Here is a 16,890-nt window from a genome sequence, read left to right as displayed (position 1 = left end):
ACCAATGTGGAGCAAACGTTTCTCAAATGTTTCGCAATATTTACAACACAGAAAACTGCCACACAGACAAATGAAAATACGCAGAGATTTGGAATTAGCTTGGCATCTTCTTAACAAAATACCTTCTTTCCCCTTTAGGTATCCATTCCTGTTGCGTCTTCCATCAAATATAAAAATAAAATAAATAATATCTTCATATACTTGGTCAAATATCTTAACTTTAATGTTTGTAATGAGAATACATTTCTTCCCTTTTTCCAATATACATCCATAAATACTTTAACCACAGTTTAACATCTTTATATAGTTTGGGTGGACACAACCCCTAACAACACACATAGACACACACAGAGAAAAGGCTGACAGGAACATGTAGGCCTAGGATTGAATTACAAAGCAAAGGGGTCACAGCTCTGGGAATGAGTAAGAGGATGTGCCGGGTCGTGGTGAATGAGAGCCGAGTCACAGCTGCGAGTGGAAATGTATATGCTCCGAGAGAGCTAGAGAGTGGATTGAGGGCTTGTTCGATGAAGGGTTTAGCTCTTTTGTTCTTGCTGGCGCAGGCGGCACCCAACAGCAGTGATCAAGGCGGCGCCTTTCCCGCTTCCGTCTTCTGAGAGGAGGAAGGTGACGTTGCACTTGGGGGCGAGCTCCTTCACAGTTTGATGCATTATCCGTGAAAAACTGAAGAGAAGGAGAGGATAGGTCAGATTTCACAAAGAATATGTACTGTACGGAATCATAAATACATCCTTTCTGCAGGCACTTACTGTGGATGGAGCTTATACAGGGTGCCATCCACCCCAACTGTGATGTCCAGATGGTCCAGGCTACGGTTCTCCCGGATTTTGTCTACAACAGCAGCCATTCCCGCTCCACAGAGCTGGGCAGCCCGGCGGGAAACGGCTCCACACACTTCCTTGACGATAATACTGTCATCACATGTGCTGTCCAAGCCCAGATGCTGCAGAATGGACCTCACTTGCAGTAGCGCCAAGCGGTCACTAGAGGGAAGAAACAGCATGTTAAACCATGACCATTAAGCAATCTGAAGTAAACTATATAAAAATATTGGCCTATATAAACAGCATTCCAGTATGTCTGGTTTTCACGATGAAACGTGGAAAAATAATCTAAGAAAGTGCTGTAGTACCTCTCAATTTGGGAAAGGAACTTGGTTTCGAAGATACCCCTGGTCTTCAGGGTCTCAGAGATCTGTCCTCTGAAGAGGAAGCCACGCTTTGTCAAGTCAATCAAGATGTTCCGCACAATCTCACCCAGGTACATGCCACTGCACATCTTCTCATATCTAAAAGTGAAAAAAACAAACATTTAACATTTAGATCTCTTTTTCAATGATTTTGAATAATGTTCACCAAAGCTGCATTTATTTGATAAAACAATACAGAAATATTATAAACAGTAATATTGTGAAAGTATTTTAAAGTTCTGTTTAATCCTGTGATGAATTTTCAGCATCATTACTCCAGTCTTCAGTGTTACATGATCCTTCAGAAATCATTCTAATATGCTGATTTGGGAACATTTATTATTATCAAGTTTTTTTGTGTGTGTGTTGCAAACCATGATACATTTTTTCAGGATTCTTTGATGAATGGAAACGGAAATCTGTTTTAACTGTCACTTTCACTGTCACATCCTCTTTTCAGGATTTTATGGATTTATGGCGAATCTCAAATTCCAACTCTCTTGTGTGCACTAACACTGTGAGTTTTTATAGTATCTGCATTTACATTCTTAAATTACAGTAGCAATACAAACAGTAAGCACCTCATTTCACTAATTCTTCAAGACTAGCTTTCTGACATTCAAATATTTGCACCAGCTACATTTGCATCAATTTATTTTCAAAACATTTTTCTTTTCCTCACACGCGACTGGGTAAAACTGCTCACTTTTGTTTGCCGGCATTGAGGGAGAGATCATCCACAGCATTATCATACTGAGTCCTGATGTCATCCAGGCAGCCATTATCTCCAAATCCTCCCCACTCCATGTTCACACACATCCTGCCCTCCAATCCATCAACCGTCTCAATGTTTTGCATTTCCTCCATGTAGCAGGCATTGCTGCCCGTTCCTAAAATCACAAATGAAAATATCTTAGCATCCTCTGCTGAGTAAAAACACTTTTTAAAATTAATTCATTTTTATTAAAGGTGCTCTAAGCGATGTCACACGTTTTTTAGGCTGAAACATTTTTTGTCACATACAGCAAACATCTCCTCACTATTCGCAAGCTGCCTGACCCCTGAACACACTGTAAAAAAACGCGGCCTCTGTAGACAGCCCAGGCTCCACAAACGGCAACAAAAACAAACTGGGCCAACCTGGACCACGAAACATAACAAACAGTGTTCCAACCAATAACCGACAAGAATGATTTGGGGGTGGGGGTTGGGTAGTTAGTGCGCGTGCACATGAAGGGGGGTGTGAGGAGTGGAGGAGAGAGAAGCTTGAAGAGGGAAGTTAGCTAGAGGAGAGATGTCCTAGACAACGACAACGACTAACGTTAGAATTATATTCTCTTGAATTTTGATATGGCCGACACACGACCAAAGAGACGATGTTCCGATGAACAAATAGCAAAGAAGAAGGAAAAGGAGACGGAACACGTGAAGTCCCAAATTTAAATCGGAAAAGCGTGTTTCAGGAAGCCTGGACGGGATGAGGAGAAGGGAGGGTCGAGCTAGCCTCCATTTTGTTTGACAATACTTCGAACGTCAACAAGAAGTGACGTCACCCAACATCCCTTAAGACTTAGAGCACCTTTAATTCTTGTCACATTGTACATATTGTACTAGAGTGTGTAATACATAGTATAATACTGAATTTACCTGCGATTAGCCCAACCTCACATGTGGGCTCCTCATATGCACAGGTCATCATTGTACCCACTGTGTCATTCACTACGGCTACAACGTCCAAATCAAACTCCTGTGCACAATATAGCATACCATTTTTTTTAATAACATACACACATCTGTAATACACAGTCAAAGTAACAAGTATCAAATCTAGATTTAAAAACCAACAAATCATGTCACCAGTAACAGTAACTCACCTCTCTCCTTTTGATCCCATCTCTCAGGAGGCTGACAACATCTTCACCTTCACAGTCTGTGGCTTTAAAGCCCTTTGTCCAATTTACCAGAATTCCCTGTATCCATCAAAGCATGAAAAAGTCATCAGGATTTCATTCAATAGATGAGCAAAGAAAGTTTAAAGAAACAGTCAGCTCACCGCATCCAGACTAGTTTGTCTGCAGGGGAAGGAAAAGGTAAATCCTAGAGGCAGACGGGCGTTCTTCATCCCCATATAGTCCAGGAAGTCAGATATGCAGTACACAATGTGATCAAAGAGCTGCAGGTGACAATTAAAATCATTTAGGGTTGCAATATTTGCTTTATTTAAAGATGCAAATTGTACTCATTAACTATTAAAAACACACTTTGCCCATCTGTGTGTCATACTGCACAGAGCAATGTACATACACTATACTGTACATACACTACTATTTAAAAGTTTGGGGTCAGTAGGATTTAAAAAAAAGTTTTTTTTAAAGAAGTTTCTCATGCTCACCGAGGCTGCATTTATTTGAACAAAAATACAGAATAATACTGTAACATTGTAAAATTTTATTTTTTTTAAATAGAATTTTTTGTAACAATGTAAAAGTCTTTTCTTGTTAAATTTAATGCATCCTAGCTGAATAAAAGTATTAATTTCTTTCTAAATAAAAAAAAATCTTACTGACCCCACTTTTGAATGATAGCATATGCTATAAAAGAGTTTTTTAGTTTTTTTTTTTAAATCAAGTCTTTTAACTAGTTGTAAATATGCCATAGTGACTACACACCTCGTCTCCGGTTCCTTGCATTACTTCTATGGGAATGGCGTATATTTTATTATGCATCTCCACAGTTCGTCTCTTGCCACTGCGAATCTTGACCAAAAGCACTCTGAAGTTTGTACCTCCAAGATCCAGAGCCAGAAAGTCCCCATTTTCTGGATAAAAGAAAAAATACAGAAATAAGGAGAAGTCATGAATCCTGCTGCAAACAAAAATGTATTAAAATAATGATGGAAGGCGAAAGATGGATAAGAATTAGAGGAATAAAAACAGAAGAAAGACAGTTCCTGTGCCATCCTTTCATTTTATTGCTATAATTGTGAATGCAGAAGGTTGTGAATTTTCTGCTCATTTGCTCAATATTGATATCTGAACACATCTGCATGCACTATTCTTAACGGGGCTGCATTTTAAAACACTTCAGCTTAAATCATCATAATACAATGTCTGTGTTTGCCTGTAAGCCAGGGATTATACTATTATATAATGATGCTATTCAAAAAGGATAAAGAGAATTTAATTTGGTCATAGCAGGGGAGCAGGTGGTTTTCTAAGATGATGCATGACTGCATTTAGCTGAATGTGATTATGACATTGCATTTTTTTCAGTGAGGAAATTACAGATTATATCTGGGGATCACATCATATCTTGGATCTTTCCAGTTGTCTGAATATTGTCCATATAACTGTAGATTTCTTACCTGATCCATCTGGGGTACTCCGCACATAGGTGGGCAGCATCTTGACGGTGGCTGTGTTTTGAGTATTCTTGCTCAGTCCATTCTGGATCTCAGTTCTCATCCTCTTTTTCACCTCGAGCAGTTGGTCTTTGGTCAGCCGGAACTCTTCCAGCGTCTCTGCAATCTGACGTGTCTGATCGGACAACCTGTAAGCCCAGGCTGTTACCAGTGCAGCTCCTTTGCCACTTCCACTCTCAGAGAGCAAGAAGCGAACATCAGACTCTGGCACTAGACGACGCACAGTTTTGTGCAAGCGCCGGGAATACCTGGCAGAAACAGAGGATTGTGGGTTCAAATGATGAGATATCACTGCACATTCTAGACATGCACATGATAGGGCTTTAGGGCCACATTCTGTAGGTTACATTACACCAGTGGATGGCAACATGTGACTGTCTTTGATACATTTAACTATTAATTCAACTAATTCGTTCAGGGATGCAACAAGTGACTTTTTTATGAGAGGGTCAATGAATCAGTTACTCAACCCATTTGTTAAAAAAAAACACTGATTTGTTGAAGAACGAAACAAGTTCTGAGGGGCCGTTTACACGATACCATTTTCAACTAAACACAGAAAACTTTTTTTTGCGTTTTGGCTGTTCATATACACCATTATGGCGGTTTGGGGGCCTAAAAACATGTTTCAAAGTGCCAGTTTTTTTTTTTTTACACGTTGTGAAAATGGCATATGACGTTTTCAGTCTATAGGTGTGTAGTGTTTCTTTACAAAGTGTCATCGCCAATTACCGGCCTGGCATGCTAAATACACTGTATTTAATATTTTTTCCAGATCCGTGTGAACGGGGATCGTTTTGACAATGTTGTCGTCTACACAAGAAAAACGCAAAGGAAAAACTTTCCATTTTTAGTACACTGTTGTAGTGTAAACGTACCCTGAGGGAGTTATAAATCATTCACTCAACAGATTTGTTCAGAAAACTAATTCATTGAGGAATGAAACACTACTTCCGTGACTTTCTTTGAGACAGTTAATTCCTCTGTGGCCTGTGGTTTATTATAGATTAGATATTTGTTGATGGAGCAAAAATACAAAAGTATGGTATGTTGTCTAATATGTAAGTTAAGCAATATTAACTTCATTTTTTAAGTGTTGAATAAATATCACCGTTGCTCTAGCAATATTGCCTACATAAAGTCTGAAACGGGATACTACTGGTTGCCAGACATTTGCAGTTTAGAGATAATCATTATACAAATATATTTAACCTTAGGTTTTATGGAGGGCGTGGCTAGTCAGGCCAATAAGAGACAATTAACTATACTCTTATTTTTTTATTATACAAATGTGTCATTACAAATGTCTACAACTTTATAAAATTGATCTGAGTTCAGGTAAATTTAGACACTGGTTCCAGGTGTTCACTGAGATCGCCCACTAGGGTGATCCCTTGAAATTGTTTAACTTTTTGAAACGGGCATGACTTATCTAAGCCTCGTTTAATGAAATCACATGACTTTGGCAGTTTGATACATGCTCCGAACCACTGATTTGAAACAAAAGATTAACAAAGCAGTGTTTCGAAAACGCCTATTACTAGTGCTAAATTCAACCTTTAAAACAGCGCATGTTTACGTAGAAAAACAATGAAAAAACAACGCAGTGAGATGCAAAAATGAAATGTCAAGCAAAGTAATATTTGACAGTTATATGTTTTAAGGCCTTTGTATCCAAGATAATTTCACTAATATGACCATTATCGTTAAAGGCGTTTGAAGGACAGTGTTCTTGTGCAACACACTGTCCTGTAACATATCATTTGCTCTCTCTTTTAAGTTTCACTAAGTATAGAACACTGCTATGTCTTTCAGGTTTTCTATTTAAAGAGTATTCTGACATTCAAAGAGGCCTGTGAATTGTTGTAAATAGGTGCCATAGAATTGATATCAGCCTTAATTTTATCATCCACTTCTCTAATCTTTCAACTAATCTCTCTGTGACCTTTAACGTCCAGTTTAGTGTCCAGATAAGGTCAATGAGTATGTCAAGAGTGTCACAACAAACAGAGCCATAGCTGCCCCTATGGAAACCTACTCAATGTATATTAATAGAATCCTCTTTGTCTCAGGGGGCCTCAGGAGGGTTCAGTGCTCGCTCAGAGTGTCACATGCACCTACAGATTTATTCCCAAGATGCTCTATGATGACTTACTAAGCATGCTGGGAACATACTATTACTGATGAGTCATGTTTTAGTCTGATTTTAACCTGATGACCTGAATGTAATACTCACTGTGGGTGCATCTTGTATAGGGATCCATCAATGCCCACTGTGGTGCGGAGGCGCGGGGCGCTCTTATTGTCCTTGAGACGTGTGAGGATTGCACCCAGAGTGGCAGCAATTAGGTTAGCAGAGCGAAAAGAGACAATAGCGCAAACATGCTGTACGGCAATGCAGTCGTCTTCAGATGGCTCTACACCCAAGCGTGTCAAAATTTCCTTGGCTTTGGTGAGTCCCTCTTTGCTCCTAGAGAAAAAGTGGTACTGTTGTAAGGTTGGAAATATCATGATTTTCACAGTCCAGTTGTATTAGCTTTAATTTTAGTCCACTAGTGAAAGTTCTTCCATTAATAAAAATGAATCTGAACCAAATAAAAACTAATCTTATTTTAATCATTATGGAATGAATTAAAAAAAGACTGGTAATGAAACAAATGACGACTCACTTCTCAATTGCAGAAACATGCTTGGTTTCAATTTTTCCTTTTGTAAGCAGCTCTGGGGTGATGCGGCCCTCAAACAGCATGCCTTCTTTAGCCATCTTGACCAGGATCAGCCGCACCAGCTCACCCATGTACATCCCACTGACCATCTTCTCAAACCTGAAAACATCCAACACACACCTTAACCACCTCAAAAGTTATGATAAAATACGCTTTTTGAGAGCTTTTGAAATTCTGTGGCTTACAATTGCTTGCCGGGGTTGAGGGACCCGCGGTCGATCTCCCTGTCAAACTCAGTTCGGATATCCTCTAATGTGCCGTCGTCTCCAAATGCCCCCCATTCAGTATTAATACACATCCTGCCTTCATCTCCTTCCACGAGATCAATGTGTCTGAGCTCCTCCATGTAACATGCATTAGTGCCGGTACCTGAAGGGATCACAGCAGAATATGCCATCACAGATGTTCATGAATCCACAAGCTTTGATTGAGCATGTTTAGAATATAAAATATATTTATGGTATTCACTTTCCATCTGAGGGATGTTCTACAATTCTGCATTTGAAACTCATCTAACTTCTATTTAAGAGTCTATAGGGGCAATGTCACATAAAACAGAAACTAGAAAGAGATGTGTTTTTTTACCGATAATAATACCGACTTCACAGCGCTGGTCATCAAAGCCACAAGTCATCATAGTTCCAACAGTGTCATTGACAACAGCCATGATATCTGCATCATAGTCCTGTAAGTGAATCATTACACCATTAAATCCCTCATAAAAATTATATCCACCTGTATACCATCCACATGATAAAAAAGTAAAGGTTGATAAGACTCACCCCACGTTTTTTGATGGCTTTATTTAGAAGCTTTACTACATCCATTCCCTCCACCCCACTGGCCTTGAAGCGTTTCGTCCATGTCAGCAAAACAGCCTGCAATCATACAATAGTAACAAATAAGGTGTCATAAATATGTAGGCAGGATTAAATAAATAAAAATATTCAAATAAAAATTCTCAGTTGTGTAAATTGAGTTTACAAACTGCTTTGTTAACCTAATAGAATGTAATGCTACATTACCTCATCCAGCTTGCTTTGTAAACACGGGAATGAGAACGTGAAGCCCACAGGAAGCTTCTTGTCTTTAATTTTTTGTTTCTCCATGAAATCTCCAAGACATTCTGCAACATGGTCAAACATCTGCAAGAAATAATGAGCATGTACAGAATGGAGACAAGTAAGATTACAGACAAAAGCTGTATGACTTGGACCGCAGATCAAAACACCATTTAAGCCATCTAACTTACAATACACTACTGTATATGACATTACACAAAATGTTTGAATGTAAATACTTCATCTCTCAGACCCCAAACATATCGGTTGTTAAAGAAGACTAAAGAAGTTCAATATTCATGTATATACTATATTCTACACATATTTGTAAGATTTGCTATATAGTGACAAATATGGGTTGTTTATGGTTTCAGGTGGATGAAGAACTGGTGGTGTACCCGTGATCCACTGCCATGGATGATGTCCTCTGGAGTCTCATATATCTGACTTTCCATCTGCACTGTCTGTTTCTTCTCATGAGACACTTTCACCCGCAGAATCCGGAAATTAGAGCCGCCCAGATCCAGGGCAATGAAATCTCCTTTTTCTGTGAGTGAATTAAAGAAATCATCAAACTGTATGAAGTATGAAGACAAGAGTTCACAAATATTTAGCACTTAATATTCAGCAATATTACTGTTTTGATGATATATCACAGAGCTGCTTTATAGCTAAATTGAACTCATTTCATAATTGATTAACTTTACACAGTTATTGAACCGAACTGAATCAACACTGAACTGATTTCAACTGAATAATGACTGTACTATTGTCTTTTTAGAGCTGATTTACCACAGAATTGAATTTGTTATGTTCCTGTTTATCACTGTAAAGCTGCTTTAAAACAATCTGTACTGTATAAAGAGCTATATACAGTAAATAAAGGTGACTTGGCTTGACTTAAATAAAATAACAAAAGGATAGTTCAGCCAAAATGACACGAGATTTTCATTTTTGGGCGAAACATCCTTTTAATGATACTTGATAGATGTAACATTAATCTAGTAAGAATGTTTCCCTTATGGAAATTGCTTTATTAAGCAACTGCCGCTGTTATCCATATGACACCCTGGCTGAAACTTGACTGGGTATAGTTTACCATTCTTGTGATGGTGAGACTGCGCATCAGCATTTATTTTGGTCGTGACCAAGGGGGCTTAATCTGGAATGCTTTACTGAGCTGGCCAAAGACGTAGACAAATCAACTCAGGCAGCACTCTCACAGCGAGAAAACCCACTTAGCCTTGAATTCTTAGGAACAGATTCTTCACAAAATGTCTATAGTAAAATACTGATTAAGAAGTCTGTTTATGCCTTAGATTAAACAGAGAAAGAGTAATGGCAAGAGATGTTTGCATTAGGCTAAAAATGCTCTCTATAACCGTCTTTCTTGGTTTTTGAGGCTCCTCGACGTGTCAGGATTGTCGATTTTATGTGCAGTGCTTGTTGCCAAGCAACGCTGAAAATCAAATGGCTTTCTTTTTTTCTTCCGGCTGTCTTTTGTTTCTAGGCTGAATATAAGGTGTCTGAGAGTGTGAGGATTTTTAATACTGTAAACTCAGCATCAACTGGAAAGGTCAGATAACTGGAGTTCCAGGTTACTACAGTAAAATGTTAAGCGTATGAACGGGATACATATCAAAACGGTTTCAGCAACTTAAATGTATTATTTTGATGACTTTTTTTTTTATTTAATATGCCATTAAAAACATGTTTAGCCATTCCTGGAAAACTTTATAGTTTAAATGACAGATGAGTACACATATAAAAGGTTATGTACAGTAAAGCGAGACTGAAACTATTTTATGCTCTATTTCACTAGAATAGGATTAAATCTCAGATATTATTTGTTTTATAACGTGTAAAATTACAGCAAACCACAAGAAATCTAATCACAAGGATTCTTTCAAATGCAGGTGAGTGTTTGGCACAGACTTGCTATAAACACTCAGGCATTTTATCATTGAGATGTTATTAGGTCAGCCTATACAATTGTTTATACTGTACTGTCCAATACTTTAGGACCAGGGAGCTGTTCTAGACAAGTTATTCTGGACTTGATATGTATATATGCTATGCTATATACAATACTATGCTACATATTGCAGTGATGGATGGATTATTGATGTGGGCACAAAATCGATCAGATTTGTTTATGTCCATGCTGTCATAATTGCATTGAATTACTTTGTTGGTACAAGAGCAGTGAATCTGCCATCCTTAACTAGAATAAAACTGCCTTGCAAAACATCGTAGTAGGGATGCTAACAAATTGCAATGAAGTCAACTTTCACATTGCAATCTGACTGGGATTACAGCTCATATAATCTGTGATGTAACCTAATGCTTTTGATTGGATGCTGCAGGTCATGTAGAAAAGCTTGAGCAGCACACATCGATGCAGCTCTGAATGTGTTGTAGCACAGGGAACAATGGTTCAATATTGTGACCACTCAGTAGTAGATTCTCCATATGCTATGGTTAAGGCTATTTAAAAGAATGTAACCAGATTGTGATTTTAAAATGTAACCATTACTTAGCTTTGATGCAAATTCTTGGGGAATGAGTAAAAATGTGCAGTAGGCCTATACAGAATATCCATTTTAAAAATGGAATAATCAAATGGTTTATCTGAAAGTTCAATAACATCGCTAACACTATCTTTTTGTGCTATAAATCTACACTTGCAGCAATACTAGTTAAACTAGTTTTCTTGACAGCTTACAAACAGCTTTTAATGAAAGCCTTCTGAGGTTTAAAGTTACCCTAAACTCACATTATAACATGCAATGGTATATCTGAGTGCAGTACGTGAAATGAAATTAATGAAAAAATGAAATCATAAGCTAATTCAAATTTAAGCATCTGATGATTCAATGATTTTCGTTTCAAAAACCAATATTTTGGTAAAATTTATTGTTCTTCTCTTGTCAGAGCATTTAAAAGAAGTACAATGAAGGAAGCTGAAGTTTCTTTTTGAGACTGATTTGCCCTGACGGACAGAACTGTAGACACCACAGTTTGCTTGACACTATGGGAAGCCCAGGCAGATTCTTATTCCATGCTATATTTGGCATGTTCCTTTCACGTTGATTTCCAAAGCAAGCATTTGGACTTATTTGGCCATTTAAAAATCTGCTTTCGATGTGAATTTATATGTATAAAAACCATAAAAGTTGTAACCATAAAAATGATAAGCTCACCTGAACCATCAGGAATGGACCTTACAAAGGTGGGCAGCATCTTGACGGTAGCTGTCGGGTTGGTGTCTCGTGCCAGTCCGTTCTCCATTTCCCTTCGGAAGCGGGACATGATGTCGCGCAGCGTCTCGTCAGAGAACCGCATGGCATACAAGTATTTGTCAATCTAAACAAATGGACACACAATAAAAAAACTAATTTGTAAAAAAGGACTTTTATTTTGTTACAGAAATTCTATTTCAAATAAAAGGCAGTTCTTGAGCTTTCTATTCAAAAAAGAATCATGGTTTCCACAAATATATTAAGCTACACAGCTGTTTTAACATTTTGAAATGATTTGTGAGATGATAATAATGAATTCTTCAATGACACTGAATACTGGCATAATGGCTGCTGAAAATTCAGGAATAAATTCTATTTTAAATATATTAAAATAAAAAAGAAGGTAAATTTTAAATTTTGTAATATTATTTTACAATATTACTGTCATTTTGTATTTTAGGCCCTACATTTTTGAATGGCGATTATTCAAAATACCCTAAACAATGACCTTTGACCCTATTTTCCTAAAGCACCCAGGTGTTTGTTAGTAATCAATATTGATGAACATGATGAATGCGGTCAAGTCATTGCCTGTCACTTGTTAGGTCAGTGTGTCCTTGAAATATGGCCTTATTGGCCTAGACTATGCAGACATAGCCTACCTGAATATGGGAAATACAGTTTATAAACACAGATGATATTCATCAGAAAAACGGCTAGTGGAAGATGTTTCACTGAAGTCTAATGGAACGAGAGTGAATTGAAACTGTAAACATGAGCACCTTCTCTTATGCTGATTCATGATTAAGTCTTTAACTGTACAGGCTTTGAGAGATTTAGGCTGGCCTCTATGGTGAGATGCCATTGATGGAATAATTATTTACATTAGCATATAAAGAACAACACTTTGTATGCTAAATTAGCATACAAAGTGTTGTTCTTATATGCTGTAGTTTGGGATACACCCGTTGCTTTTAAATATGAAAATGTGCAATATTGGCCTATAGGTTAATAATATGCTTACTGGAAGAGATTGTACTTTAATAGGAATATTACAGGGTACTTTAGGTCTTATGCGGCCCATATAATTTAGTAGTAGTTTTGATGCTGCTGCTGCTAAGAAGAAGGTGTTACTTTTGAGGTCATTTAACATGACCTTTTGTGACCTATATTTATTTATAGGCTACAATTTTAGTAATTTAGTATAAAAATATTTTTAAATCATGTATGCTACGTACACAATAAAGTTTCAGCAATGACAACCGCATAAATGCGGGAGTGAGTCCCGTAAATTATCGTTCCATGTGACCATGTCTCGCGCATGACACGGCAGATTTGAATTTGCGCCAGTCGCGCATAGAACACAAAACTGACGGGAGCCGTTCCGGTGGAGAACATAGAACCTTCAGATGACATACACAGCTCATATCTCCGTCGATGTAAGTCACCGGAATCAAAACCACACACAAAACCTCGTAGAAGAGCGTCTCTCTAGCACAGTATGACGTGACTTCCTATTAGACATTCTCTGCTGACAACTAGTTGTCCAGTGCATTTCCGTTCACACAGCGCGGGTTTTCCGAGAATGCGGTTGTTGTGAGTCCTCAAAATGTACGGGTCTGAGGCTGAGCCCTATGTCGTCTCTCTATGAGTTTGGATATAGAATGCGGAAGTAACCGTACTCTGTTTGTGAACGTAACCGCATTAATGACTTCAGGACTGACAACCGAATTCTGATGCTGTGTGAACGTGGCCTAACGGTGCGTGTCCACTGGCACGGTTTTCAAGCGTTTTCACGCTCGCGCAGTGCATTTTGGGATTGACAGCGAACCGGAGAAAGCATTGAGAGCGACCGAGAGCGTCAAAAGGTTGGGCAGTTCTCGACTTTATGCAAATATCAAGCGAAAAACGCGGTCTGCAGCCAATTGCTGAGAGGTTCGGGATGTGACGTCTGTTTTGAGAGTTTAAAGATGTGCAAATTGTGCCGGAGTTTATGCTGGATTTAATGCGTAAATCATTTTGTTTACAAACTAGAGGCTTTGCAGTTGTTATATATGTTAAAGATTTTAATTTGGATGTGTTCATTGTGATTATATTGGCTAGGTTTATAAAAGTTTATAAAACTGAAAGGATATCTTTGCTTGGGGCTTTTGGAAACAAAGCTTTGTCTATTTCTAAATGTAATCGCGTGCATTGCTGATGATTATACTGTCCGTGTGTTGAAAAAAACTTAATTGTTGTTGATTAAACACACTCGCAACAGACACACCCCAAAGCGGAGACGTTACAGCGTTACCAGCGGCACTGAGCGGACTGTTGCCGCTGTAGTGGACACGCACCGTTGACTTCCAGGTTCTTACGTCATACCTGTGGTGGGATGGAACCACTGACCTATATAGAATGTCATTATATAGATCAGTGGATGGAACACACATAAATATACCAGTTTTAAAAGTTATTAAAAATGCAACAGGTTACAGGTCCCTAGCCATTAGGTAATTTAAGCTTGACGTTTTTGTAAGGATAGTAATTCCTTCTAATGGATTTGGTAACACTTGAGTCATTTTTAGTGGGTTACCATGGTATTCACTTGAATACTGATCCAAATGATTAGTAATTCCTTAAGAAGGATGCAGTAACACTATCCAAAACTTTACAAAAACCTCAAAAGCTTACAATGATTTCAGTCAATACTATAGAGTTATTATGTTTTTCACTTTAGAATACTGATCCAAATAATTAGGCTATTAATTCACTCTGAAGGATTTGGTAATACTTGAGTCTTTACTAGTGGGTACCATGATCTTCACTTTAGAATTAATTATGCATTATGCCTTATTTATGTTAATTATGAACCTGTATAGTTCTTATTAGTCCTCTGGGAGGTATGAAAATGATAATAGTTATTGATTAGCTAATGTTAGTAACTAGCACACTCAACTGAGCGCTATTACTCATTCATTAATCAGAGTTTATTGTTAGTTAATAGTAATTACTAGAATGTTAATAGTGTGTTACTCATTTGTTCCTGTGTAGTTATTCATTAATGACAGAACCGGTTTTTAAATGTGTTTCCATTCATTTTTATGAATCCATTAGGCTACTTCTTAAATATCCCATATTTAAGGATCATCATTTGCCAGTAAAATGTCTATGACATTTGTGCATAAAGATGACCACAATCTCTTTTAGTTCTTGAATTTGGTTTGTTAAAACACACTCTTAGGAGAGTGTGCAAAATGGGTTATTGTGTAACTGGCATGAGTATCATCCAACTTCCTCTTAAAAAATATCAGATCAGTGGTAAAGCTGCCAAAACAGTCTAAATGAGGGTGAGGTGAATGGTGGCTTTAAGTATGCTAAAAGCACTGACATTTTCTTCTGTCTGCATATTCATAAACGTCTTGTAATATATCTTCTGTTATAATCAAATTACATGTATGACATCTATGGTCATAAAACTCTTATCAGAGAGAGAGCAGCACCCAGGTGAACAGCTGAGTCACAGGATGGATTTCATTTCAGCGTGTCACAACTATTTGTCATTACTTGTCATTACTATTTATGAAAAATGGGGAATTTATTCTTTCCTAAAAATATTAGTATCTGATCATATTAATACATAATTAGAGTTAATATTTTCTGGAAATGTAATACTGAATATATTAACATGTCCTGAAAATATTATCAGTCCTTAACCACGTTTAAAATGGTATTCAAAAAGCCACCCTTTTTTACTGACACAGCGTTAAAATATAAAGCCTGCATATCCTCTAAGCGAGACACACAGACGTGTGCATACACGCAGTCCCGTTCTGTTTACACATCTTTCCCCCCTCCACAACTGCATTCAAACACTGTCAAAAGACAAGCTGGCGTAGACACACTGTCAGTCAGCTGTTGTAACCCGACACTCTTCCTGCAGGGGAGGGGGGGGGCTTTAGATGCTCATGACCACCTTCCCCCACACAGAGACATACTCTCCAATGAGCACGTTCACATAGAGGCACAAAAAAAATCGTTCCTCTGTTCATGGCAGCTCCATGACGCCCCACATCCTGCTTTCAAGGACACTGCAGCATAGACCCGACGGCCTGTGTCGTCACTCGCAAGGGTATACCTCGTCCTCTCATCCTCGCCGTCGCACGACGAGTGACGTAGAAGCTGCAGCCGGAGAGACGTGAGACGAGGCGCATCTCACGACCCTCTGATCTAAAATGAAGGCCTGTGTCACCTGTTGTCATGCGCCTCGAAGAGCTCGCAGGCGCTCGCAAAGGGCAAATGAGGATGCATATGAGAAGAAGCACTGTTTAAGACAAATGATGAAACTCACCTTTTTGACCTGATCATCCTTCAGTTCAGTGAAGTAGTAGGCCAGAAGCTGTGCCGCTATCATTCTGCTTCACCTCTTTTGGTGAAAAAGCAACAGAAGAAAGAAGATACAATCTTACGATCCTTTCCAGTGAGGCAGGAAAAACAACTTGAGCCCAGAAGCAACGGTGGTTAATTGTAAAACGAGAAGCCGGCACGTAGGGGTGTTCCCTCGCAGCGCTATAGCAATGTCTGACTCTCCTCGGCCTAGGAAGTCAAGCTGCATATAATGCGCTTGCATGAGATGCAGTAGAGGCTGGGATGGGGAACGGCTAAAGCCCTGCCCACTCACTCTGCTCCTATTGGCTGAGTTTTATGGGCAGGCTTGTGAGGCAGAGCACAGCTGACAACCGGCCCCCTCCTCCGGCTCTTCTTCTTGCTTCTGTTCCTCAGATTCCACCTCCCGCTTCCATTCTCTTCATTCAGTCCTTTTCAGACTTCCTTCTTCCTCATTCTCAGCCACTTTGAATGAAAGAAAAAGGGGATTTTACTTAGAGGCACTTAGAGCACGTCCCCAATTCGTCACATACTCAAAGCCTCAAAACCATTTAAAATAAGTGGATTTGGGTGGAGAAGCAAAAATGCTGAGTAATGCTACAGCACAAGTCATATCAGCAAACACGTGTGTGTTTCCTGTTTCTACTGTTCAGTGGCAGGACCGTTATGAAGACTGGATGTGTGAAGCTGGAGGAAATAAGGAGACTCGTGATTTGTAATTTCGGGGGGAGTCAGTCAAATGGATGGCAACAAAAAACATCAGGGGGTCAAACGTGAAATGCCCACCCTAAGATGTGTGAACAGCTGGGGAGGATTAAATATTTACATCAGAAAACAAGAGAGTATCTGCATAACGTTGATG

At 38.6% G+C, this 16,890-nt stretch overlaps 1 protein-coding gene across 2 annotated transcripts; it reads right to left on the bottom strand.

The window, feature by feature from the left end:
• Positions 1–444: 444 nt before the first annotated feature.
• hk1 (hexokinase 1) lies at positions 445–16,501 on the bottom strand. Of its 2 annotated transcripts, none has more exons than XM_079854717.1 (18): positions 15,994–16,501; positions 11,622–11,784; positions 8,817–8,965; positions 8,383–8,502; positions 8,140–8,235; positions 7,943–8,042; positions 7,543–7,726; positions 7,301–7,456; positions 6,868–7,101; positions 4,575–4,879; positions 3,880–4,028; positions 3,264–3,383; positions 3,085–3,180; positions 2,858–2,957; positions 1,917–2,100; positions 1,154–1,309; positions 771–1,004; positions 445–684 (listed from the first exon to the last, which is right to left on the bottom strand). In XM_079854717.1, the coding sequence occupies exons 1-18, from the start codon at positions 16,054–16,056 to the stop codon at positions 537–539; spliced, it is 2,757 nt and encodes a 918-aa protein (XP_079710843.1). In that variant the 5' UTR covers positions 16,057–16,501; the 3' UTR covers positions 445–536. The 2 variants fall into 2 exon arrangements, with proteins under 2 accessions (XP_079710843.1, XP_079710844.1); XM_079854718.1 differs by lacking the exon at positions 15,994–16,501 and adding an exon at positions 13,079–13,150.
• Positions 16,502–16,890: the final 389 nt, after the last annotated feature.

This window comes from Squalius cephalus, assembly GCF_949319135.1.
Source record: "Squalius cephalus genome assembly, chromosome: 21".
Classification (NCBI taxonomy): domain Eukaryota; kingdom Metazoa; phylum Chordata; class Actinopteri; order Cypriniformes; family Leuciscidae; genus Squalius; species Squalius cephalus.
This window is presented reverse-complemented; position numbering and strand designations above follow the sequence as displayed.